This window comes from Nicotiana tomentosiformis, chromosome 2, assembly GCF_000390325.3.
Source record: "Nicotiana tomentosiformis chromosome 2, ASM39032v3, whole genome shotgun sequence".
Classification (NCBI taxonomy): domain Eukaryota; kingdom Viridiplantae; phylum Streptophyta; class Magnoliopsida; order Solanales; family Solanaceae; genus Nicotiana; species Nicotiana tomentosiformis.
Window position 1 is genome coordinate 169,237,585 of NC_090813.1, and position 27,116 is coordinate 169,264,700.

The window sequence follows — 27,116 nt, forward strand, 5'->3', positions numbered from 1 at the left end:
ACAAGGTGCAAGGTATAGCGTGAGTACAACCAACTTAATAAGTAACAAATCTAACCTTTGGACTGAAAGGTAGTGATAAACTCAGCATGTACAGTTCAATATAGAAATAATAGACAGAAATGTAGGCATGCTTTTAAGTTCAACAATTAAACTGAATTCAGGTAAAATAGATCAATTCTGTATGATATGGGGAGTATGACCTCTCTACATCTACATGCCAATGCATATGTTGTATGTGATGCACCAAGCTGAAAGCCTCGTATACTCACACTCTCAGAATACTCAATCACTCAGTACTGTATATGGCCAATCCATCCTATATATATATACATCAACTGACAGTCAGTCACTCAATACTGTATAAGGCCAATCCAACCCATGTGAAGATCCATCCCCAAATATAAATGATTTGGACAAAATCCATGTCTAGGGAAGATCCATCGCTCAATATAATCAACTGCGCTCACTGGGGGTGTGCACAGACTCCGGAGGGGTTCCTTCAGCCTAAACGCTATAATAAGAAAGATCCAGACATAAATCAATAAGCATGCTGTGGCGTGCAATCCGATCCTATAACTGTCACTCTCAATCAGGCCCTCGGCCTCACTCAGTCAATAATCTCTCCAGTCTCTCTCTCGGGCTCATGATGTCATGAAACTAACCAAAAAAAGATGATATGATATAGCAATAAATAGCAACGGAGGCTGAGATATGGTATGCAATGAATAAATATGACTGGTACAAAATTGCAATGTAATGAATAAGTCAACAGCAAAGAAACAACCACTATGGGTCCCAACAGTACCAGTAATAGCCTAAACATGATATCTAGCATGATCGAAAACTCAATTACTTTATCACATGGTGAAAACATGGATATAAACAAGATAAATCCAATATACAGTTCCATGGAATCGACCAGGTCATAGTTCTTACAGTGCACGTCCACACATCCGTCACTTGGCATGTGCGTCACCTTATTACCAGTCATATAACGCATAATTCGGGGGTTTTGAACCCTTAGGGCCAAGTTTAGAAGTGTTACTTACCTCATGCCATGCAATCTCTACTCCAACACACCTTTGCATCACAAAACGGCATCCGAATGCCTCAAATCTAGCCACAAACAATTCGATACAATCAACACGGGCTAAAGGAATCAACTCCATAAGAAAATACTAATTTTTTAATCAAAAGTAAAAAAATCGACTCAAAATTCGGTCCCGGGCCCACATCTCGAAATTCGTTAAAGTCACAAAAATCAATGGGAAAACACAATTATTGAATATATTAGACCACAAGTGACTTACCTAAAGAAATCCCCCAAAAATCCTCTCAAGAATTGCCAAATCCCAAGCTTAGAATGCTTAAAATGGTGAAAAACACGGAACCCTCGTTTTAAATAACATGCCCAGCATTCTCGCTTCTGCGACACTGCTTTTGCGGTCCATCATCCGCATCTGCATAAGCCACTAAGCCGACGGGCACTTCTGTGGTCGAAATCCCCGCTTCTGCGGGCGCGCATCTGCGCAAACCTTTGTCTGCGGACCAACCTCCTCAATCCTTTTTTGCTTCTGCGATCCTACTGCTACATCTCCGACCACGCAGGTGCGGTAATTCCCTCGCACCTGCGGCCACTACACATTCCCCTCCAAAATCGCATCTGCGTAACACAACCCGCACCTGCGAGCTCGCACCTGCGATCAGAGCTCCGCAGGTGCGATTACACTAGCAGACCCCAGCTTTAGCAATGCACTAAGTCTCATTTTGATCCGTTAACCATCCGGAATCAACCCGAGGCCCCCGGGACCTCAACCAACTATACTAATAAATCCTAAAATATGATACGAACTTAGTCGAGTCCTCAAATCACCTCAAACAACATCAAAAACATGAATCGCACCCTGATTCAAGCCTAATAAAAACTAAGGAATTCCAACTTCTACAAACGATGGCGAAACCTATCAAATCACGTCCGATTGACCTCAAAGTTTTCACACAAGTCACATTTGACATTACGGACCTACTCCAACTTCCAGAACCGGAATTCCACCCCGATATCAAAGTCCACTCCCGATCAAACTTTCAAAAAACAATTCCAATTTTCGCCATTTCAATCCCAATTCAACTATGGACCTCCAAATCACAATCTGGACATGCTCCGTAGTCCAGAATCACCCAACGGAGCTAATAGAACCATCAAAACTCCATTCCGGAGTCGTTTACACATAAGTCAATATTCGGTCAACCATTTCAACTTAAGCTTTCAATCTTGAGACTAAGTGTCTCAATTCATTCTGAAATCCCTTTGGATCCGAACCGACTAATCCGGCAAGTCACATAACAACTACAAAGTGCAAAATAAGCATTAAATGGGGGAATGAGGATACAACTCTCGAAACGACTGGCCGGGTCGTTACAATGATATCATAAGTTATGAGTACATGAAATCCAATGTCACTTATATCTCCTTATTTCTGAATTGTATGTGTTTCTGCGAATCTAGTGTCATTTCATCTCCATGCTGCAAAAAAAAAGAGGGGGTAAATAAAGAGTGCAGGTTGTTGTAATGACCCGATAGGCCGTTTTGAGTTCTAGTATTCCGTTTTGTGATTTGAGACCATGAATAGCTTCTTTTTATGATTTTTAACTTGCATGCATGGTTGCTTTAATTTCTGTTGGTTTCCCAAGTACACGTAAGTATACGTGGCCGTCAAGTAATAAAATGACTCGAAAGTCGGATGTCGAACCCACAGAGACTTAGATTAATCGTTAACTAAGATAACTAAAATCAATTAACTATCCAAGATAATAAAAAAGATGTTGTTTTTCTACTAAACCACTTTTGCAGAAGTTGAACAAGTATTTCGCTAATTTATCAAGGATGCAAACATGTGTTTTTGGATTTTACTCAGAAGAGATGAAGATTCCAGGGTTGTGGTTAGTTTATCAATCCTATTAAGTTCAATAATTACACCTGTTAATCAAGAGTCCCTACGTTGCTAATTTACCAGATCGTTTATATGAATATCATATTCCCACAATACTATTCGCCTATCCACAATATATCAATCCTGTGTTCCTATGGTATTGAGTCTATCATGAACGAATATAATTCAGTATTTAACTGAGCAAGACTATTAGGTATATTTCTATCATAACCACAAAATCGTTCACCGAGCCACGGGTTCAAATAAGCTCTCTTTAATTCTACTCTAATCTAAACACGAATTTTCCAAGCATAATATAGATAGTAGGGTGAATTGGCAGCTACAACAAGTCACAAGTCAAAACTAGAATTAAAGAAACAACCACAAGATGATTATACGAATTAATGAAGATATAATTAGTAAACATTAATAATCATGTCAACTACAACCCTAAAAACTAGAGTGCTTAGCCACTCATGTTCGTTGTAACAACTTTCCAAGTATTTTGCATAAACAAATTACAAAGAAAAGATGAAGGAATGAAGAACTCGATGATTGTCTCCTCCAAAAGTTGTTCCACGTGGTGTTCTTGCCTCCAAATAATGTGCAACCCCTCAAAAATAGGTTTAGAATCCTTTTTATACATGTTGGGGACATGAAGGGTTGAAATCCCCAAGTCGCAGCTGAATTAGGACAAAATCCACCCTTTGGCGTCACGCTTCGCGCCTGGCGCGAAACCGGACAACAAACGTTGTGGTCTTTTGTCAATGGTGTTTTGGTTGGTGCCTAGCTCCAACCTGGGCACCAAACTTTTTCGACTTTTGTGCTCTGTTGCCCTTGGCGTTTTGGTTGGTGCCTAGCGCGAACCTGGGCACCAAACTTATACTTCCTCCAAATTCTTCCGTTTTTACTTCACTTTGCATGCAAACTTTCCAAATCACTTCCAATTGACTCTTACAAATATAAATAACATTATTCAACTCGAGTCACAAATATTCACACAAAAATTAACAAGATCGAGGTATAATACTAGGCAAATTACATGCAAAAATATGGATTTTTAGAACATCACCACCCACACTCAAGCTCTTGCTCGTCCTCGAGCGACCAACAATTAACACTATTCTTGAGCACTTTATATTTACACATTTGAAGCACACTATACTAATGACCATAGTTGATAGCAACAACTAAACTGTAGTATATGCAATCACTTACACTTCCCTTAACTTATGCCATTCTTCAAAAATATTCACAACAAAGACGACATGCTTATAACAATCCTAGCCTCTAAAACCGACTCAGTGTCAGAATGCACTCATGGCCTAAACACCCAACATCCTAGAGAAGTCTAATAACGTTACCTATCCCTAATGAAACCATGTGCCCTCACAACAAGAACAAAAGAGTAAGTTTAATCCACACATTCAAATTAAATGCTCAAATATATTTTAAGGGCTCACATATATCAAATAAAATCACTCACTCTCACAAAAGAAGTCACATGCATGCAATTGGTACCATAGGCTTGCCCTTAATGTAAATCTCTACTAATGTAGGCTTGCTCGATCTAAAATCAATTAGGATTTTTTCATGATTGTAATGTGGGCTAAAGGACCAGTAGGATATATTTAGAAATAGCGGTTCACTCTCCTAAGCACTTTAACACATCATATATTTAACATTAAGCGCATATTCTCCAATCCCAACTTCAATTTCACAACTAAAATCATCCCTAACAACGTTCTCTCTTTCTTTAGGCACTACTTTAATTCATACCCATTAGCAAGAACAAGATGTCAATTTATTCATCTATATTTTTTCTTCTCTTTTTTCAGATTTTTTTTCTTTACAATTTTCGCTAGTGGTGTATTCTTTTACTAAACAAGTGTACCTTTCTTCCTTTTATTGGTTCCACTCGAAAGCCACCCAAATTCCCTCCTTAATTCTTTTAGCTCTCATTTCATAATTAAAGTACTTTAAGAGGAAAAGGATCAAAACAATGTCAATTAAAAACAAAAAGGAATTTAGGCTTGTAATGTGGGTGCCAAATAAAAGTCTACGGGCTCAAAATGGTTAAGTAGGGATTAGATTTTATTTGTGATAAGCATTAAACTCAAAAAAAAAAAAAAACAAAGACCACCTAAAATCATTTTTCAAACCAAGCCCCACCTAAAATTTCGGTTCGACTCAAATACTGAGCAAGTTCTAGACACAAGTACAATGATATGGACTACACAAAAATCTCACTTCACACATGACACATGACTCACTTAGGACGGTCTCATTCCGACTCTCAAACTAATGCAAGTATTCACGGAGCCACAAGATATTAAGCATTAAATATAAAGTGAACATAAGTCATGAATAAGAGACATAGCGGTCACGAGATATGCAATCCAATTTATAAAGGCATCATGATCAATTTCAAAATATAGGAAAGATACTACACATGCCAAAGCCTAAATATGCTAAATCAAAAAAGTCGAGCGCGCCTAGGAATCTCATCTTTCTTCCTCCATATTTTTCTAAGTCCTACTCTAAGAAAATAAAATAAAAAAAACTACTACCCGATTCAAACTACATCCCATGGAAAAGAACTGAGGCACAAAAAAAAATCACGGGGGATTATTACTACCTAAAGGAAACTAAAAGACATTTTTTTAGATTTTTGTTTAGACTTTAGTCCCTCAAGAAAACTGTCTAGGAGATTTATCGTCGGAAAAAGTCTAATTTTTCTACCTTTTGTTTTTGATTTTTCTTATTTTCCACATTTAAAAAAAAATTAAGTTACTAAAATACTACACAACTACGAAAACAAAAATAAGAAGCTAAAATCAAAATAAGAAGTTAACATTTTTCTAACATACCACTACTAATTATCTAGAGAAATTCTCCCACCCCACACTTAAAAGCACAAATAAAGCAAAACAATAACAAGGGTGGACAAGAAACTCCCTGAAAGGCCAAAGACCGAAGCAATCACAGCTCACGAGGTACTAAAACATCCCCCAGGCATGGTCCTTTGTGTGGGTAACCCACACGTAGTTCTCACCATCTAGCTCGCTTTTGCACTCTTCCAATGGCTTTGCTTCCTATGATTATAATCCTATAAAATAAAAACAGACACTACAAAAATAATATAATAAAATAAAAATAAAAATAAAAATAAAAAAGCAGTAAAGCTGGGTTTCCTCCCAACAAGCGCCTGATTTAACGTCGTGGCACAACGTAGAATCTCGCCTAATCGTTGGCTAGTAACACCTTCGACTTCTGACGATCAAAGTACCTCTATAATAGTGCTTTACTCTTTGTCTGTTCCCTAAGAACGTTCTCTCGCCACCTATAACGCGCAACTCGATTGCACCATGTGGAGTGACTCTTGCTACCTCAAACGGGCCCGACCATCTCGATTTGGGATTCCTTGGAAGGAGTCTTAACATCGAATTGAACAAGAGAACTAATTGGCCCGGCTCGAACTCACGATTGTGGATATTCTTATCATGCCAATGCTTGGTCTTTTCTTTATATAACTTGGCATTCTCATACGCGTGCAATTGAAACTCATCAAGCTCGTTTAATTGTATCAACCGTTTTTCACCCGCTAATTCTGCATCAAAGTTCAACTTCTTTATTGCTCAATAGGCCTTGTGCTCAAGTTCCAACGGTAAATGGCATGCCTTCCCATATACCAGCTTGTAAGGGGAGGCTCCGATTAGAGTTTTGTAGGTGGTCCGGTATTCCCATAGAGCTTCATCGAGCTTTGCGGCCCAATCTTTCTTACTTGCACTAACCGTCTTCTCAAGAATCTGCTTTATCTCTCTGTTTGACACCTCAACTTGTCCACTAGTCTGAGGATGATTGGCGGTCGCAACCTTGTGTTTGACCCCGTATTTTCTAAGATATTATCCAATAGCTTGTTACAGAAATGGGTGTCCCCATCACTTATCATCACTCACGGAGTGCTGAACCTTATAAAGATATGCTTTTTCACAAAGTTAACCACAACCTTGGCATCATTGGTAGGAAGAGCAATGGCCTCCACCCACTTCGACACATAGTCAATGGCCACCAAAATGTACTTGCACCCATTGAATGAGGAAACGGACCCATAAAATCAAATTCCCCACACATAAAAAATTTCAACCTCCATAATACCATGCAATGGCATCTCATGCCTTTTTGTAATTGTTCCCGTTCTTTAGAATCTATCGCACCTCCTCACGAACTCATGTGCATCTTTAAACATCCTACTCCAATAGAAACCCGATTGTAACACCTAGGCTACCGCTTTTTCACCCGCATGATGACCACCATAGGCAACGCATGACAGTCATGTAAGATAGCATTTATTTCAGATTCGGGCACATATCTTCTCATTAGCTGATCGGTACAAGATTTGAACAGAAACGACTCATACCACATATATGATTTCACATCTAGCAAGAACTTCTTTTTAGCATGAGGTTCAAGGTCTGGCGGCATTTCTCCACTTGCCAGATAGTTCAAATAATCTGCATACCATGGCACCTTGCCAGCAGTAATAGTCAACAATTGCTCATCCGGGAAGGTTTCGTTGATGACATCTCCATCATCTACATGATTCCGAGTTTCTAACTTGGACAAGTGATTGGCCACTTAATTCTCTATTCTTTTACGGTATCAGATCTTCAAGTCAAATTCCTGCAGGAGTAAAACCCAATGGATTAGCCTTAGTTTATCATCTTTCTTTTCGAACAAATACTTGATGGCTTCATGGTCTGTGTAGATGATGACTTTGGTGCCAACCAAATAGGCCCGAAATTTATCGAACGCCCACACTACAACAAGTAAATCCTTTTCTGTCATAGTATAATTTATTTAAGTAGGAGTGAGAGTCTTGCTTGCATAGTAAATTGAGTGAAATATTTTTCTCCTCCTCTGGGCCGTATATTGCACTATCACTAGCGTCACACATCAGCTCGAATGGCTCGTACCAGCAGGAGCCACTATGATTAGTGCACTCACTAACTTCTTTTTCAGCTCCTCGAATGCCTTCAGACAAGTATCTTCAAACTTGAACGACACATACTTCTCTAACAACCTGCACAAAGGAGAGGAAAGTTTTGAGAAATCCTTTATAAATCGGCGATAAAAACCTGCATGTCCTAGAAAGCTCCTAAATCCTTTCACTAAAATTAGTGGTGGAAACTTTTCAATTGCTTCCACCTTAGCCTTGTCAACTTCCAGTACATCTTTAGACACCTTGTACCCCAACACTATACCTTCATGTACCATAAAATGGCACTTTTCACAATTCAGTACCAGATTAGTCTCCTCGCACATAGCAAGTACTTTAGCAAGATTGGTCAAGCATTCATCAAAAGAGTGATCAAACACAGAAAATTATCCATAAATACCTCCACAAATCGTTCCACCATATTGGTGAAAATAGCCATCATATACCTTTGAAAAGTCGCAGGTGCATTACATAACCTGAATGGCATTCTCTTAAATGTATAAGTTCCATAAGGGCATGTAAAAATGGTCTTTTCTTGATCTTCCAGGGCAATAGAAATCTGATTATACCCCGAATAGCCGTCAAGGAAACAATAGTATTCCTGTCCAACTAACCTATCAAGTATTTGATCAATGAACGGGAGAAGGAAATGATCTTTTCGTGTGGCATTATTCAACTTCTTATAATCAATGCATATTCGCCAACCAGTCAGTCCTAGTTAGGATTAATTCATTTTGTTCATTCACTACAATAATCATACCCACTTACTATCGGAGATAGGAAATACTATACATGCGTCGAGCCACTTAATCTCTTCTTTTCTTGCCACCTCTTTCATGATTGGATTTAGGGGATGTTGATGTTCCTCGCTAGGCTTGTGTCCCTCCTCCATGAGTATTTTATGCATACAGAATGCGGGGCTAATACCCTTTATGTCGGACATTGTCCAACCAATAGCATGCTTGTGCTCCCTCAACGCCCTCAACAACTTTTCTTCCTGCAAGTTAGACAAATGAGAAGAAACAATCACAGGTAAAGTGTTATAACATCCCAAATATGCATAATGAAGATGAGATGGTAAGGGTTTAAGTTCTAGTTTTGGGGCCTCCTCAATGAAGGTTTAGGGGACGGGCCGATTATTCTATCCAGAGGCTCAAATTGGGATCTTTCTCTTATGTATTCGCAAGATGCATCAAGAATTTGCAACATCTACTCAACCTCTTCTTCAAGTTCCAAGTAATTGAACAATATCAATGCCTTTTCTAGTTCATCTTCATTAAAAGCACTTGGCTCTACGGCTGGTTCATTTATCTCTACCACTGAAATCATGGCAAGGTCCTCGTAATGACGAGACAACTGAACTGCTCAATATACATTGAAGACTCCTTCTTCATTGTCCACCCTCATGATCATCTTACCTTCCCGGGCTTTGATAATTGGATCTCCCAGTGGCCAAGAGAGGTCGTCCTAAGATGATAGGAACTAACTCATTAGCCTCGTAGTCCAAGATGATAAAATATGCAGGGAAAATAAACTTTCCAATCTGCAGCAAGACGTCCTCAATTACCCCCTCAGGATAAACATAAGATCTATCAGCTAACTGTAGCATCACCGTGGTGGGTCTTGGAGCTCCTAAGCCCAATTGTTTAAACAGTGACAAAGGCATCAAATTGATACTTGCACCCAAATCACATAAGGCTCTACCCACATCGATCTCACCAATCCTCACGGGGATGGTAAAACTACCCGGATCCTTAGGCTTTTGTGGAAGCTTGTGTCGATCCTAGAAGCGCACTCCTCAGTAAGTGCGGCGGTTTCAAACTTAGTTAACCTCCTTTTATTTGCCACTATATCCTTAATATATTTTGTATATTTTGGGACATCACGGAGCATGTCCACCAAAGGGATGTTCAAGTGTATATGCTTCAGCATATCTAGAAATTTGTGAAATATATGGTCATAATTCTTCTTTCTCAATCTTTGAGGAAAAGGGGGTGGCACCCTCTCTGATATATGCTCAGACCCTGTTTTGTTTTTCTCATCTACCTCTACAGGTTTTGGCACTCTTTCTTCTTCGAGCCCAGATGACTCATTTTGTTTCTTAGGCACTTCTACCAACTCTCTCCCATTTCTCAATGTCACTGCATTGATTTGAGGATTTTTCTCTGTATCACTTGGGAGAGATCTAGTAGATCTAGTGTTCTGATTGTTAGCCATTTGCCCAAACTGCCTCTCTAGATTTCTGAACTCTGTGCGCAATTGTTGATTCTCAACTATAACTTTCTAATTTTATATCAAGAGCTTTTTCATCATGTTAGTCAAACTCTCCTCGGCTTGCTTTGGGGGTTTAGGTGGCTGATTGTAATTAGCTTGAGGATGGTTCCTATTATTCTGATTTCCACCCCTTAAGAATTTAGGATGGTTCCTCTAGTTCGGATTGTGTGTTACCATATTGAGCATTTTGATTGGTCGACCCTCTAGCTTATTGCCCCACATAGTAGATGGACTCAGAATTTGTGGGGTATATGCCACTTGTGTGACCTTCACCACATAACTCGCAGCAAGTAGACATCTGTTGCACATGTTGCATTTGTTGCGCTTGGTGCATTGTCATTTTATTCATCTGATTTGCTAATCTCGCTATATCTGCCCTCATGGCTGAGAAATCATGAAGCTCAATTACACCTACTGCCTTTTGTTTAAGTTCTCTTCGTGGTTTTCCATCTCCTTACAAATTATTACCATTAGCAGTGAAATTGTTTAGCAGGATCTGGATTTCACTATACGGTCTTGCCATGAAACTAGCCCCACATGTTGCGTCAAGATTCATCTTTGATGTCTCATTCAACCCATCAACGAGACCCAACACCTTATAAGTCTGACAATGATATGGGTAGTCTCAGAGTAGCTTCTTGTATCTTTCCCAAGCTTGACGAAGAGTCTTGCCATCTCATTGTTGAAACCCAAGAATCTGGCTCCTTAACGACTTTATCTTCTTAGTTGGAAAAAACTTGATTAAAATTTTTCATGCTAGATCATCCCAAGTGTGGATCGAGTTTGCGGGCTCCTTCTGCAACTATTCTTTGGCTTTCCCCAGCAGTGAAAAGGGAAACATTGTCAATCTGACATAGTCTTTGGAAACATTAGGATAATTATATGTATCCGTTATTTCCATAAAGTTCTATATGTGCCACTTCGGATCTTTATGGGATAGACCCACATACTGCCCCGTGGACCGAATCAGCTGTACCATGTACTGTTTGATCTCAAAGTGACCCATGACATCAGATTTCACTATAGCTTGAGTCATATTAGGAAGATTAGGCCTTGCGGCTCAATCACTGGTCTCTCTTCATTACCTGCCATCTCTAGTGGTTGAGGTTGAACTACGATGTCCAACTCTCCTTCTGTTCTAGTTCTAGCTTCAATTTCCTTCCTTAACCTGCGAAGTGGTTGTTCTATTTCAGGATCAAGAGGAAGGAGGTTGTTCGCACTTCTACTCCTCCGCATTCAAGAGAAGAGCCTGTGTTAACATAATTAAAGCAAACTAAAAGTTAAAACTTGAATAAATAATGAATAAAAGCTTAACTTAAATAAACAATGAATGACTAAGTCCCCATCAACGGCACCAAAAACATGTTGGTTCCCCAAGTACATGCAAGTACACGTGGCTGTCAAGTAATAAAGTGACTCAAAAGTTGGATGTCGAATCTAAATTAATCGTTAACTAAGCTAACTAAAATCAATTAACTGTCCAAGATAATCAAAAATGTTATTTTTCTACTAAACTAATTTTGCAGAAGTTGAGCAAGTAATTCGCTAATTTATCAAGGATGCAAACATGTGTTTTTGGATTTTGCTCAGAGGACATGAAGATTCCAGGGTTGTGGTTGGTTAATCAATCCTATTAATTTCAATAATCACACCTGTTAATCTAGAGTATCTATTGTTGCTAATTGATCAGATCGTTTATATGAATAGCATGTTCCCACAATACTATTCACATATCCACAATATATAAATCCTATATTCCTATGGTACTGAGTCTATCACGAACGAATATAATTCGGTATTTAACTAAGCAAGACTATTAGGTATATTTCTATCCTAACCGCGAAATCGTTCCCCGAGTCACGTGTTCAGAAACAAGCTCTCTTTAATTATACTCTAATCTAAACATGCCTTTCCTATGCATAACATAGATAGTAGGGTGAATTGGCAGTTACAACAAGTTACAAGTCAAAACTAGAATTAAAGAAACAATCACAAGATGATTATCCGAATTAATGAAGAGGTAATTAGTAAACGTTAATAATTATGTCAACCACTACCCTAGAAACTAGAGTTCTTAGCCACTCATATTCGTAGTAACAACTTTCAAGTATTTTGCATAAACAAATTATAAAGAAAAGATGAAGGAATTAAGAACTCGATGATTTTCTCCTCCAAAAGTTGTTCCACGTGATGTTCTTGCCTCCAAATAATGTCCAACCCCTCAAAAATAGGTTTAGAACCCCTTTTATACATGTTGGGGACGTGTAGGGCTAAAATCCTCAAGTCATTGCCGAATTAGGATAAAATCCGCCATTTGGCGTCACGCTTTGCGCCTAGTGCGAAACCGAATAGCAAACGTTGTGGTCTTCTGTTAATGGAGTTTTGGTTGGTACCTAGCTCCAACCTGGGCACCAAACGTTTTCAACTTTTGTGCTCTGCTGTCCTTGGCATTTTGTGGTTCCTAGTGCGAACCTGGGCACCAATCTTATACTTCCTCCAAATTCTTTCGTTTTTACTTCACTTCGCAAGCAAACTTTCCAAATCACTTCCAATTGAATCCTATACATATAAATAACATTATTAAGCTTGAGTCATAAATATTCACACAACAATTAACAAAATTAAGGTATAATGCAAGGCAAATTACATGCAAAAATGTGGCTTTTAGCCAAACATCAATTTCCGAAAAATTTAAATGTGTCTTGGAAGAGAAATTATAATTATAGAGCTTTAACTTTATTGGAGTTGACCACGGTCAACATTTTGGGTAAACGACCCTGGATCAGTGTTTATATAATTCTGGACAAGTTTGTACAATGATTTTGGATTGGTACATATATTGGTTGGGGTCCCGGGTGACCTGAGGTTGTTTCGACGCTAATTGTAGAAATTTGGAAACGCTGAACTTTAGAACTTTAAAATTTTGGTTTGATGGTTGATTCTCTAATTTGATGTTATCTTTGATGTTACCTTTGATGTTTTGAGCAGAGAAAGTTCGTATTGACTATTAGACTGGTTATGATAATTGGACGGGGTCCTCGAGGGCTTGCGTGCGTTTCAGGGTGGGTTCCGGCCATTTTTGCACTCATTGCAGCGGTTGTGAATCAGCATGTTAGTTTGTCTTAGGGTGGAAATTGTACTTCGCGATTGCGAGGTGGAGAACCGCGATCGCGTTGTGATAAGCCGAGTCCAGGTCTGCACTCCGAGATTGCGTGTTTGGGATGGTGATCGCATAGGTCTGCACATGTGTGATGTACGATCGCATGGTTACGACTGCGATCGCGTAGGAGCCAGAGTCCGTTGGATTCCGCGATCGTGTGTCCTCAGTCGCGATCATGATGAAGCTCTGCCCAGTGATTATTTTAACCATAAAATTGGGGATTTGACTTATTTCACCATTTTTAGACCTAGAGCTCGGCTAGAAGCAATTTGTGAGAGCACTTTCACCTAAACTTCAAAGGTTAGTAAATTTAATTTAGTTTTGATTCATTTCCATATTTTCCCAGAGATTTTCAAGCTTAAACGTAAGATTTCAAAAAGTAGAAAAAGGGGGTTTGGTTAGCAACTTAAGAAAGTGATTTTTGGAGATTTGGACTTCAAATTGAGGTCGGATCTTGAAACTAAACACATACTTGAACTCGGGAAAGAATGGGTAAACATAATTTGGTCCCGATTCCGGATATGGACCTAGTGGGAACATTGAATTTTTCTAAAATAGGTATAAATCCAACCTTTTTATATTTAGAAGGTTCCTAATACTTGTTTTAATTTATTTAAGCGTTGTTTGGCCAAATTCGAGTTGTTTGGGGGCGGTTTCTAAAGGAAAGACAGTCTTGGAAGGTTGATTTGGTTCCGAAAAGAAGTATCCTGGCTAGCCCTGATTTGAGAGGTTAACTTGCTATTTGCTACGTGTTAAGTGTATTGGGGGCGACACATATACATGGTGATGAGTGTATATGCGTATGCCAAGGTTATAACATGATCGGGTTGAATTAGCCGTATTATTGTCTCAGCTTGTTTCATGCATACTCTTCCATACATACTTAGATTGTGAAGCTATTTGATTAATTATTTACTTGTTAGTAACCATGTTGAGGACTTGTTGAAATATTTGAGTAATATGGCTATTGAGATGTTGGTTGGCTGATTGGTGCCAAAGTAATGATTATCTCTCTTTCTCTTGTTGTATTATATTTATTCACTCTTCTTGATGGTATTGATGGCTCCCACCTTGCTTGGTACTATTTTATTTATGCATGGCAAGGAATAGTGATTATGTACGACGGGTGTTTTTGTGCTATGGGGATGAGCTATATTATACGACGGATGTTTCCATGCTATGAGGATGAGAGATATTGCACAACGGGTACTACTTTGCTTCTTGATAGTATATTTATATTGCACGATGGGTGCTTCCGTACTTTGAGGATGAGCAATATATGTATGGCAGGTGTTTGTGTGATGTGAGGACAAGTGATATATACACGACGGGTGTTTCCGTGCTATTTGATTTGATATCTTTTACTTAGCTTTTCATTTATGAAATCTTGATTGTTATGGTTTGTATTAATTCATGGATATCAATTCTCCTCAGGGACTTGACTTGTTAAGAAATACTTGGATATGAAATTTGAGAAACATGATCTTATTTTACTTAGTTGTACATCTTATTATCTCTCGTCTTTAATTCTGTTGTTATTTTTGTTCCCATATTTTGTACGTAAAAGTACATCGTAAGTCAACTGATGTAAGCTCGGAAATGATATCATCTTTGAAAATATATAAATTAAGTTAATCATATTACCTTGGAGGCTACAAATATTTAAGATCATGAACAACTAGTAAGAGGGTTGGAAGGTTTAGAAGCTAAATGACTCGGAAAAAAATAAGTTTCGTCAAAAGTCGGCAAGTTGGAAATATTATAACCCATACTTTTGGGGTGAGACTAGGGTACTTTACATGAAAAGAAGGTGATATTATGAGGTATTTTAAACTTATGATAGTCGTGTGTTAAGTTTTGAAGTCAAGCGAGTTATGAAAAAAATATTTGACGAAAGTAGTCACAAGTTACGTTCATAAGTTTTACTAGGGTCTAATGTTAATGCGTTTTTCTTTTAATATACTTGGATTTACAGGGTTATCCTTGAACCGAATTGAAGATCTACGAGTATAATTTTCAATGCGTTAAATCATTTGTTAATACAACATCGGAGTAAAGAGATATTCACGTTTTTGCAAGATTGCGCAGGTAGCCCTTTTGGTACCCACTTGGTCGGTGGCCGACCTTCACCTACTTTTATGTCATTTTGGGATGCGTTTTGCTCATTTTTCGACCTCCTTCCATCTCCACACTCTTCAAAACCTCTCAGACAGATCCCCCAAGGCTCCAAACAAATTCCAAAAAGAATACACCATAATCTAACACCAAGTTAGCTTAAAGAAGGAAGAACACCTCTACAAGATTGTGTCGTCGCATTAAGGATTGTTGTGAGCTAAGAGAAGCTTGAATTTAGAGTTTTAGTTGCTTTATAAGGTAAGTATATTATCTCCTTGCTTGTTCTTAAGTTTAATTCCATGTTGGTGACGTTGTTTGAAGCAAAATACTACAAGATAGCATTAGAATAACCTAAGATATGGCTACTATTGTTTTGGGCCGTTTTGATGTGATAAATATGATTGGTGATGGCTGGAAATTGTGAAAAATAACTTGGTTATGATATGGTTTCTGTTGTTATGAATGTCTATATGTTTATCAAGTGAATTGATGAAATAAACATATGAAACTTGAGACTAGAAGTGAAGATTAAGGTGTTTGCGCGTGTGTAATGTTTTACAAGGGTTTTGATCTGATTTTGTTGGAATATCTTGGATACGTTATTGTTGATGTTGTTCCTATTATTTTGGTGCTGTTTTGAGTTGGATGGAAGTGGAATTTGATAGGGGAAATACTGTCCGATGTTTTATAAGTGACCTACTAGCGTAGAAGCATGTTTGTAAGTCTTTATGGCATTAACTAAAAGTTTTACTGTCTTAATGTAGATTAAAGTCTTCGGGAAGATATACATTGAGTCGTTAAGTAAACGACGACCACTTACCGCCTTGATAGCCTTTGAATCTTATGTCTTCTTATAATCCTTGTTGACTCTTGAACAATTGATACAGACATAATTACGTAGCGATAATTGGAGGATAATGACCTTGAGTCTCTTCGATCAGATCCATAAGGGCCTTCAGGGTTGTTGCTTGCATTGCACTTATATATATGTATCTATTTTCTTATCGAGTTGTGATATAGTCAACCGGGTATGTGAACAACTAATTTTTTACCACACCCGAATTTTATACTATTTTAGTGTAAATATTTTTTCTAGGTCTAATCTTAATATTTTAAAATTTTATATTATTTTTTAAGTTTTATTTGAGAAAAGTCAAAATTACAAAAAAAATATATTCACATGCTTATAGTATAAATTTTATTTCTATTTATAAAGATAAAAAGAAAATTTACAAAAATATATGATTTCTTTTAATTAGAATTATAGTAAATAAGTTAGCTTAGCATTAGTATATTTTGGGTGTCATTTAAATTATAGTATAATAATTTAGTTTGCCTATATTATTTTAGTCTAAAAATTAGTTAGTTAATTATCTTATCTTTATATTTTATCTTTTAAAGAAAAAAACAAAAAGGAAAACAAAACGAAACTAAAACCAAAAGATTAGCAAATTTCCAATCACTACCTACACACAACACTCCTCACGTCCCAACCCCATATCCCTATTTCCCTTCACACACACGTTGCGCGCACACACACACACGATCAGCCCACTCTCCCTCACATCTTATTGCCTGCTCCTCCACTCATCACTTTTAAGGCACACACATTCTATATATAGTTGGCATACACTTTATATACGAGAGGATTTTCAGATATACGGGGAGGAAGCCATTGATTATATTCCACAGAGAACTAAGTGAGAAGGATCAAGAGAAAAAGTTTTTTTTTCTTCTTTGAAAGAGACGAAGTTTCGATTTCGAGTTTCGGATCCGGGTTACGTTTGCTGTCTTCGTTCGTTTTCTTGTAATTGCTGGGTGTTCTTTTATATTCTTGAAAGCTTCTGCAAAGGTTCATATCCTCTATCTTTGTTTCTTTAGCCTTTTAATTTGTATGTATTTTGTGTGTTTGTAATGTTTAATGTGATGTTTATCTTATTTAATATTATTTTTATTATTTAGTTATCTCCTTAGTTTCTTTTTAACGTGATTCTGATACCCTAGATAGTGCTAAATAACTTATAGTTAGTTGAATACTCATTCGCTGTTAGAGTTAAAAATTAATTATAGGAAGTATTTTATTATACAACACTAAGTATTTATTATTTTATATTCTAGTATATAACGATTTTCACTAATTTTCGTAAAGATTGTTAAATAAAACTGAGAATATCATTCTTAAAGTTTGTTTAAAGTAGTGCTAAGGTATCTCATACCTATTGTTTGATTTAATTTTTGTTCAGAAGTTGAGATGGTCCTTTAGCTAAAAGGATAAAGTATTTTTTAATAAGAAGATTCACAATTTGCTCGTTTTCTTTATATTTTCTTAACATGGGTAAGAAAATATATATATAAATTCAGAGGTCTCCATTAGTCCTTAAAAAAGTTGTCAATTTTGCATCGTAAAAATAATGATAATAAAACTGATTTACCTTCAACATAGAAATCCATATAAAATTTCGCATAAGGACTTTTTTTTTTTTTTTTTTGCAAATTGCAGACTTTAGTATAGGTTGAAGTACTCTAATTAGTATATATGTGATGTGAATGTCCTTCTAGTATAACATATTAAATATTCTGTATGTGTTTTAGTTTTAAGATGATTTAGCTAGTTAATTTTACTTCTTTGCTTAATGTTTACTTTTAAATCTTTAGAAAGTAATAGTAACAGTAACATATTAAATATTTCAATCATAGTGATAATTTTAAAAAAAATTGCAAAAGATGATTAAACTTTAGTTGCTCTTAAATATTTTTAGCAAGTTTAGGTTTGAATTAATAAAGAATAAAAGACTGAGCTTAAATCGATGTGAAATTAAGTATGTCAAGGATTAGTCTTATAAAATAACTTAGGCTTAATGATCACGTCTTGCATTCCAAAGTAATTAATTAGCTAACTAACTCAAACTCTTTTAATCTCCTATAATTCATGTGCTAAAAGATTATGAGAGAGCGAAATGAGTAAGAAACTAATTTAAGACTTTTTGTAGTAAGTAAAAAAAAATAAAAATATATATATATAACTAAATATCTCGGATAAAAAAGATAGACAAATGGAATACTCTAAATACGCTAGTATGCTTTAGGCGCGTGCTAACCAATCAATTATCGTGATTATGTACACGTTCGCGTGACATAGTTACGATTTTCCAAATTAAAGGCAAAGTATGCGTTCGCGCAACTTTCACAAAACAATCTTAAAAATAATAAAGTGTTATTAATTGTGTACACGTACGCGTGACATGATTCATGACAAACCAAACAAAACGAATACACATACGCGTGATTCGTTTCAAGATAATTCCATAATTACGAATAATAAAGCAATTAAAAGCGGTAAAATGGTAAATGTACATAGGTTCTAAAATGAGTAATTAAATAATTTAATTAAGCCAAGTATGATTAAAGCGACCGTGCTAAAATTACAGAATCCGAGAGTGCCTCACACCTTCTCTCGGGTTAACAGAATTCCTTACCCGGTCCTCTGTGTTCGCGGACCGTAATTCGGAGTCAAAACTTCCTCGATTTGGGATTTCAAATAAACCGGTGACTTGGGACACCAGAAATTATCCCAAGTGGCGACTCTGATTAAATAAATAATCCCATTTCGAATAATGTCACTTAAATTAAAAAAATTCCTTTCTTTCTTATCCCACGAGAAGAGGGGAGGTGTGACAGCTCTGGCGACTCTGCTGGGGACCAAGAACCCAAAACTTCTGGTTCGGGGTTCAGAATTCGAGCTTATAAGATGATTTATACTTGGCTTTATTGATTTGATGTTATTAATGTATTTTTGGGTCTAATGTGTTAATTGTCGCTTATTTACCATTTTGATATTATTTGAACTGTATTAAATTGTCTTCTTACGCCTCCCTTCTGAGTCTTCTGAATTTATGGTGCACACGTGCGCGTGGCCCACTTTTCTGTTAGAAGTCATACCAATTAGAACACGGCTGGGTTAGTAACTAGGTCGGATAGACTTTTATGCTCCCGGTACATTACCCCCACCTCGGCTCGAGCTGTCCACTTGGGTAAGCCAGGTCTAAAACACTCCCCTTAGGATTTAAACCTAGAATAACATAGCCTCATGCCGGATCCCTAGTAGGAACATTTGTTTGCATCATGTGCATTTGATTTTGGGGACTCAACACAGGGGTTGGGTCCATCTAGGACAGGTGTACCCGAAATTACAAGACCATCGTGATGCATCTTATGTGCTACTTGTGCATTATGTTTGATTTGGCTTGTGCATGTTGACCGGTTTCTAAAATAAAATAAAAATATAAAAATATTGAGGAAAAACCAGAAAGAAGAAAATATGAGGGAGAAAATTTACCCGATTTTCGAAAATTTCAGTATTTACCCCCCAAAAAAAAAGCATGAATTTTTCAAAAAAAAAAAAAGTGTCATCCTATTCCTGAAATTTCTACGAACTACGCGAGTCTGATTCTCACCGGATGTGAGATACGTAGGCAACCTTCATAGGGTTCGGCCCCATTTTTATAAAATAACTAAAAAAAAGAAAAAAGAAATGTGTCTAGTATTTTTTTTTAATCAAAAAATAAATAAGCAGACCCAGCTTCGGTTAATCCCAAATCGTTCCTGTTAGAATAGCCTTAGAACATCTTCAAAATTGTTGAAGGGCTGTTCTCGCAAGAACATACGTGTCTGTCAATTGGAAATTACTTTTTACCATAATGCCCTTCCCCCGGCCCTAAAGCTATCCTTGAAAGTAAGAAGGGGCCATAGTTGCAAAAATAGCCACCCTTTCTTCGGTCACAATTGCAAAAATAGCCCCCATTTTCGTTGATTTTTCTTAAAATTGAGTTATTTACAAAAGATTGTTTGCAAAATGAGTGCATTGGTTCTGTCTCTTGAAACTAGTGTCAACCCTAACCTTAACCACCCACAGGTACAAAATGAGCACTGTCCAGAACACACCGTTCACAGTTGTAGACGAGGCTCCACTTCAGCTTCAGATGTGGTGGTATGATTTAGGAGAAGATGGTCAGAAATGGATCACCAAGCACCTGGGAGCCCTCACAGATATTATGAAAATTAAACCACGGGACGATTTGATTGAGGCACTAGTGACTTTTTGGGACCCTGTTCACAATGTTTTTTGCTTCTCCGATTTTGAGCTAACTCCCACTTTAGAAGAGATAGATGGATATTCCGGGTTTGGTAGGGATTTGAGAAACCAGGAGCTCATATTCCCGAGGGCTCTTTCTGTACACCGATTCTTCGATCTTCTGAACATCAGTAAGCAAATTAGAAAGACCAACGTAGTCAAAGGGTGTTGTTCTTTCTACTTCCTGTACTCTAGGTTCGGGCAGCCAAATGGGTTTGAAATGCATGAAAAGGGCCTTAACAACAAGCAGAACAAAGACACATGGCATATTCATCGTCGCTTCGCCTTCATAATGGCATTTCTGGGAATTATGGTCTTCCCAAATAGGGAGCGGACAATTGATACCCGCATAGCCAGGGTTGTACAGGTCCTCACTACCAAAGAACATCACACTCTTGCCCCGATCATTCTATCAGACATTTATCGGGCGTTAACTTTGTGCAAGTCTGGGGCAAAATTCTTCGAAGGGTGCAATATTTTGTTACAAATGTGGTTGATTGAGCATCTCCGACATCACCCCAAGTTCATGAGCTATGGTCCGAGCAAGGACAATTTCATTGATAGTTACGAAGAAAGAGTAAAAGATTACAACTCTCCAGAAGGGGTGGAAGCCTGGATATCCCACCTAAGATCTTTAAATGCAAGTCAAATTGAGTGGACTTTGGGATGGCTCCCGCTAAGAGAGGTGATACACATGTCTGCCCTAAAAAGTCATTTGTTGTTGTTGAGTTTGAGAAGTGTCCAGCCGCATATGCCACACAGAGTTCTAAGACAGCTAGGAAGGTACCAAGTAGTACCTAAAGATGAAGATTTGAGTGTGCAAGTTATTGAGCTACACCCTAAAGCCCCACTCCCCGAAGCTTTAATCCAGCAAATTTGGAATGGTTGTCGCTACTTGAAAGGTGATACTCAGGTGCCAGATCCTGCGAGAGGTGAGGTAGATCTGGGTTATGCTATATGGTTTGGGAAGAGGTCTCGTGTGGATGATGTGCCAGAGCCCAAAAGGCCCACAAAAAGATCGCATGTTCAAGCCTTTGACGATAAAATCCAAGAACGGTTGGCCTGGGGTGAACGAGAAAAGGGATACAAAACAACTATTCATGCCTTAGAAGAAAGGCTGAGAAACCTCAATTTTGAGAAAGACTTGCAAGAACAAGAAGCCGAAGGGGAAAAGAAGAGTCTGATCCACAAAAATGAAGCCCTTCGTGCTCAACTTCAACAGATGAAGAAAGCCTCTGAAGTGCCAGTGAGAAGTTGGAAAGAACAGAGAACCATTGCCAATCTGATGGAAAAGGTGCAAGATTATGATTCCCTCTTGGCAAAGACTGAAAAGGCGTTGGACAAAGCCAAGGAAAAGATCGTACAGCTAAATGAGAAGGCCGAATCAAGTAAGGACCGCCAAGTAACAAAATTTGAAGAAGAGAAGGCTCAATTCGAGAGAGAGAAGGCCCATTGGGTACGTTCAGAAGCTCAGCTCCATGCACAGTTGGAAGAAATGAGAAGGTACAATAGAGAATACCAGCATGCAGATTTTGATAGGGAGATGGCTCAGGCGAGACTCGAGCAGGCTAGACTTCGGGCTCAGTTGGAGTCGGCCTTAGATCGTGAGGGACACATAAGGGAGATAGCCACCACTCGCCAGTAGCAGTTACAAGATCGAGACCAGAATTTCCAGTACTTCAAAGAGCAAGTCCATAATTTGGCTGTTTATACCGCTCAAAGTTATGTGAACTGCCAAGGGATGGATTATGAGAAGTTTTTGGAGCATGCACCTACTTTTGCCCGTCATCTTGCAGCAGAGTTAGTAAGGATGTACCGTACATTAGGGGTTCAACCAGGGCAAGCCCCACCATGAGCAGATGTTCCAGTGTTTGAAAGCAAGAAGATTGGGGAGTTGAATTATAGTCGTAGTTGTTAGAACTTTTTTGATGTAGTAGTTATGTTTTAGTTTGAGTCATTGTTGAATCTTTAAAATTGTTGTCTTTTAGTCTTGTCAGAGTTTGGTAAGTCATTTTCAATGTAATGTCCTTTCTATTATTGTATTATTTCGTTTTGTTAAAAAAAAATCTACTATTATTGTTTTTCCCTGAACTACGTAATGGTCTGATTCATGCGGCGTCATGATACGTAGGCAATCCTCATCGGATGCGATCATAACCATAATTAATCTAAAAAAAAATGAAAAAAACCCCCGTTAAATTCAAGATGAAAATAAACCAATAAATCAATAAGCCGGGATGAAACATAAAGCCTTCCAAGATCATTTTAGAAATGAAAATGGTATTAGGTGCATAACATATAATGTGTGATTAATATCTGCAAAACGCCTAACTCTAACATGTTTGTTGTTTGTCATTTTAAAAGATAAAGTAAAATAGAGTGGTTGGTTTGTGGTTTAAACTGGCGACTCACCCTTACAACACGAGATCAAAAGGAAAAAGTAGAATGGCAAACAACAATGAGAATGAGTCAGATAATGATGATGTCCATGGACAATTGGTTGAACAAGGTTCAGGACTGGTTGAAGAAGTAAGAGTGTTGAAGCAACAATTGGCAGAGATGTACCAAGCCTGGGTGAATGGACAAACACCGCCCTCACTATCCATAGGGCCTTCGGATAATCTTCATAATGTGTCAGTTGCCACTCAAGTGCCTATCTCCATAACAAGTAACCCATTGTACCAACTTGGATTCAATCCGAGCATTAACCTTCCCACTATCCCCAGGACCTCCATTCCACGTCCTCCAATCGCACCTCTCAGAAATGACCCACCTACTATACCCATTGTCCATACTTTCACTGTCCCTCAACCGGCTCTTGCTCAAAAGTCCAATAATGATCCACAATTGGATGCTCATGATGCCCAACATTACTCTCCAGAACTGACTTTAAAGGTTCCAGATTCATACAAGCACACTTCTCATAACGTGTTCCCAATTGAGATCGAAAAGCCCGAAAAGAATATGGAACAATAGGAAATGACCAGAAAAATAAAGAGCTTGGAACAAACCATGAGAAACATACAGGGTTTGGGGGGCCACAAGAGTGTTTTGTTTAACGATCTATGCATGTTTCCCCATGTTCATTTGCCACCCGGCTTCAAGACCCCCAAGTTTGACAAGTATGATGGGCATGGTGATCCTGTTGCCCATTTGAAGAGGTATTGTAACCAACTAAGGGGAGTGGGAGGCAAAGAAGAATTGCTCATGGCTTATTTTGGGGAAAGTTTGACAGGAATTGCTTCAGAGTGGTTCATAGATCAAGACATCTCTCACTGGCACGTTTGGAATGACATGGCTCAAGATTTTGTCCAACAGTTTCAGTACAATATTGATATAGTGCCAGACCGCTCCTCTCTCATCAACATAAAGAAGAAACCAGCAGAAAGCTTCAGAGAATATGCAATCAAGTGGAGAGAGCAGGCTGCTAGGGTCAAACTACCAATGAAAGAGGCAGAAATGATTGACTATTTTCTCCAAGCTCAGGATCCTGATTACCTCCATTACATGTTGGCCGCCATCGGTAAACCTTTTGCTGAGGCGATTAAGATTGGTGAAATAGTTGAGAATGGCATGAAGTCAGGAAAAATTGTGAGTCAGGCAGCCCTTAAGGCAACCACACAAGCAATTCAAAGCGGGTCAGGCAATTTCAGAAATCGGAAAAAGAAGGAGGAAGGATCCATGATGGCATCTGGGTTCGGAGGAGTTCAAAGAGGAATAACTCCTTCTTACGTGCAATTCCAACAAGGACTATCCAATTCTCTTCAACATTATTATCCGCCTCAAGGTCCCCGATACTCAGTTCCCCTGCAAAAATACACAGTGTTTAATGCTCAAGCTTATGCTAGGCCTCCCAATCACCAACAATGGCGGGCACCGATTCCACAAGGCTCCCGTCAACTCCGGCCGAATTTTGAGGCACCATATAATCCTCGTCCCCGACAAGAATATGTGAGAGAACAGGAGCCAAAGAAAGAGTTTACCCCAATTGGAGAATCGTATACAAGCCTATTTCGAAAGTTGATGCAGTTAAAGTTGATTGAACCTATTATGCCGCGCTATGTGAATCCAAATTCAAAAGGTTTTGACTCAAATGCAAGATGTGAGTATCACTCTAACACCCAAGGGCATAGTACTGAAAACTGTTGGACATTAAAGAAAGCCATTGAAAATTTGATTGAAGCAAAGGCAATTGTGGTAACAAACAATGAGGATACTCCTAATATCACAAACAATCCGCTCCCAACTCATGATAATACACATTTTATTGGGATGATTTGTGATGATCGGGATTATAAGCAGTCTGGCAAGACAGAGATGGTTGTTAGAACCATAGGGTCAGAACCAAAAGTGATAGTGAGCCCGCCGCAATTGGCACCATTGATGGTGAAAGGTGCGAATTCTAGTTTGAACTTGGCATGTTCTGAAAAAACGATTCTCTATGTTCCTGGAAGCACAAAAAAGGTTGAGGTCCAATTGGGTGGGCCAAAACTTTACATCCCCGGGGGCATTCAAAAGATCATTTCGAATAATGGTTTGAGGAATATAACAGAGCCAGTCGTGATCCGACCTGTTGCCAACTCACAGTGACAAACACAAAAGCTATTCCCTGGAATTATAACAAGACTGTCATGACATACAAAGGAAAAGAGATAGTTGAAGAAACAGGTGAAATGGGGGGCTTGACCCGCTCTGGAAGGTGTTATTCACCAGAGGAATTGAGAAAAGCTAAGCAAGCCAGAGAAGGTCATTTGCCAGTGAAAGAACCCGTTGCAGAAAAAGAAGCGGAGGAATTCCTTAAGAAGATGAAATTGCAAGACTACTCAATCATTGACCAACTAAGGAAAACTCCTGCTCAGATATCTTTGTTATCTCTGCTTTTGCATTCAGAAGAGCATCGTCGTGTGTTGATTAAAACTTTGAACAAGGCATATGTCTCATAAAAGACAACGGTGAATCAGCTAGAAAAAATGGCTGAAAGATTCTTTGAAGTAAATAGAATTACTTTCAGCGATGATGATTTGCCTGAGGAAGGGGCTGGCCACAATAGAGCTTTGCATCTTATGGCCAAATGTGAAGGGCACTACGTAAAAAGAGTCATGATTGACGGAGGCTCAAGTGTAGATGTGTGTCCTCTTTCTACTCTACAACAGCTGAACATCGACACTAACAGAATTCAAACCAGTAATGTCAGCATCAGAGCTTTTGATGGTTCAAAAAGAGACACTATTGGGGAAATCGAACTCACCATGACAATCGGCCCAGTTGATTTTAACATTGTCTTTCAAGTGTTAGATATGGAAACTTCCTATAATTTTCTTTTGGGAAGGCCGTGGATCCATATGGCCAGAGCTGTACCATCCACCCTACATCAAATGGTCAAATTCGAGTGTGACGGGCAAGAAATTATTGTTCATGGGGAGGACGACTCATCTGTCTATAAAGACCCGTCCATTCCATATATCGACGCCAAGGAAGGATGTGAATCTATCATATATCAAGCATTTGAGGTGATTGAGGTGGACCAAGTGGAAGAAGGAAAACCAATCTGCATCCCCGTCTTTCAGCCACATCTATGATGGTAGCTTCGCTGATGTTGAGGAACAGCTATGAACCAGGAAAAGGATTGGGATCCTCTCTACAAGGAATTGTGAACCCCATTGCTCCATTTTCGAAGAAAAATACCTTTGGCTTGGGCTTTAAACCAACATCAGCTGACATAGACAGAGCCAAGGCCCGCAAAAAGAATGGTTGGAATCTGTCCAAACCAATCCCTCACATTGCCTACTCTTTTGTCAAGCCACAATTTGAAGAAGTCCAAAATCCTTCTACTCAGGATGACATTGACGGAGTTTGCCAGGGTCTCAAGGAGATGTTTTATGAGATCAATATGGTTCAAGTTGGGGAGGGCCCTAGCCGGGCAAGTGTTCAACTGATTGGTCCAGATACTTCGCTCAGCAACTGGGAAGCAATTCCTCTTCCCATCAGGAAGGAGACTTGGTAGCCTGTTTTGTTGTTTTTTCTGTATTTGGATTATTTTAAGGGTTGTAATCCAGATATTTTAGTTTAATTGATTTGCTGTGATGTTAACCCTTCTATCCTTTCAAATTCAATGAAATGAAGTTCCATTTTCGTAGTAAAATTCTATCTTTTTATTTTCCTAATTTTTGTTAATTTCTTATCATTTTCAGTTTCGATAGTGCTGGCTTTAAAAATATGACATGCACGCGGAATTCATGCCCAGATCTTAAAAAGCTGTCTAATCTCGAAATAATGAATCAAGAAGTTGAGTATGACGAAGATGAGGCTTTTAGAGAAATAAAAAGGGAATTGGATCAATTTGAAAATAAGCCTAAGCCTAACTTAAATGAAACTGAGGCAATTAACCTGGGAAGTCCTGAAGAAATCAGAGAAACAAAAATAAGCATTCATACTGAACAAAAGACGAGAGATGCCATAATTCAAGTTTTGTTTGAGTATAGAGATGTATTTGCTTGGTCGTATGAT

The 27,116-nt window shown here is 38.3% G+C and overlaps 2 protein-coding genes across 2 annotated transcripts; one reads left to right on the top strand and one right to left on the bottom strand.

Moving 5' to 3' along the window:
- Window positions 1-7,214: 7,214 nt before the first annotated feature.
- Window positions 7,215-10,146, bottom strand: LOC138906065 (uncharacterized). The gene is made up of 7 exons (XM_070194585.1): window positions 9,816-10,146; window positions 9,148-9,290; window positions 8,698-8,926; window positions 8,401-8,643; window positions 8,122-8,263; window positions 7,907-8,013; window positions 7,215-7,444 (listed from the first exon to the last, which is right to left on the bottom strand). Exons 1-7 carry the CDS (start codon window positions 10,144-10,146, stop codon window positions 7,215-7,217), a joined length of 1,425 nt encoding a protein of 474 aa, XP_070050686.1.
- Window positions 10,147-20,391: 10,245 nt separating this feature from the next.
- On the top strand, window positions 20,392-22,279 carry LOC138905678 (uncharacterized). The gene has a single exon (XM_070194198.1). It carries the CDS (start codon window positions 20,398-20,400, stop codon window positions 22,252-22,254), a length of 1,857 nt encoding a protein of 618 aa, XP_070050299.1. The 5' UTR covers window positions 20,392-20,397; the 3' UTR covers window positions 22,255-22,279.
- The last annotated feature ends 4,837 nt before the right edge of the window (window positions 22,280-27,116 follow it).

What these genes read in the sequence shown, in the direction of transcription:
- LOC138906065 (XM_070194585.1), bottom strand. Translation starts at nt 10,146, where the DNA reads ATGGCTAACAATCAGAACACTAGATCTACTAGATCTCTCCCAAGTGAT. An exon ending in AGTATTTCCTATCTCCGATA is followed by an intron (nt 8,644 to 8,697) that starts GTAAGTGGGTAT and finishes AATCCTAACTAG; the next exon opens with GACTGACTGGTTGGCGAATA. An exon ending in GAGAATGCCATTCAGGTTAT is followed by an intron (nt 8,264 to 8,400) that starts GTAATGCACCTG and finishes ATCTTGCTAAAG; the next exon opens with TACTTGCTATGTGCGAGGAG.
- LOC138905678 (XM_070194198.1), top strand. Translation starts at nt 20,398, where the DNA reads ATGAGCACTGTCCAGAACACACCGTTCACAGTTGTAGACGAGGCTCCA.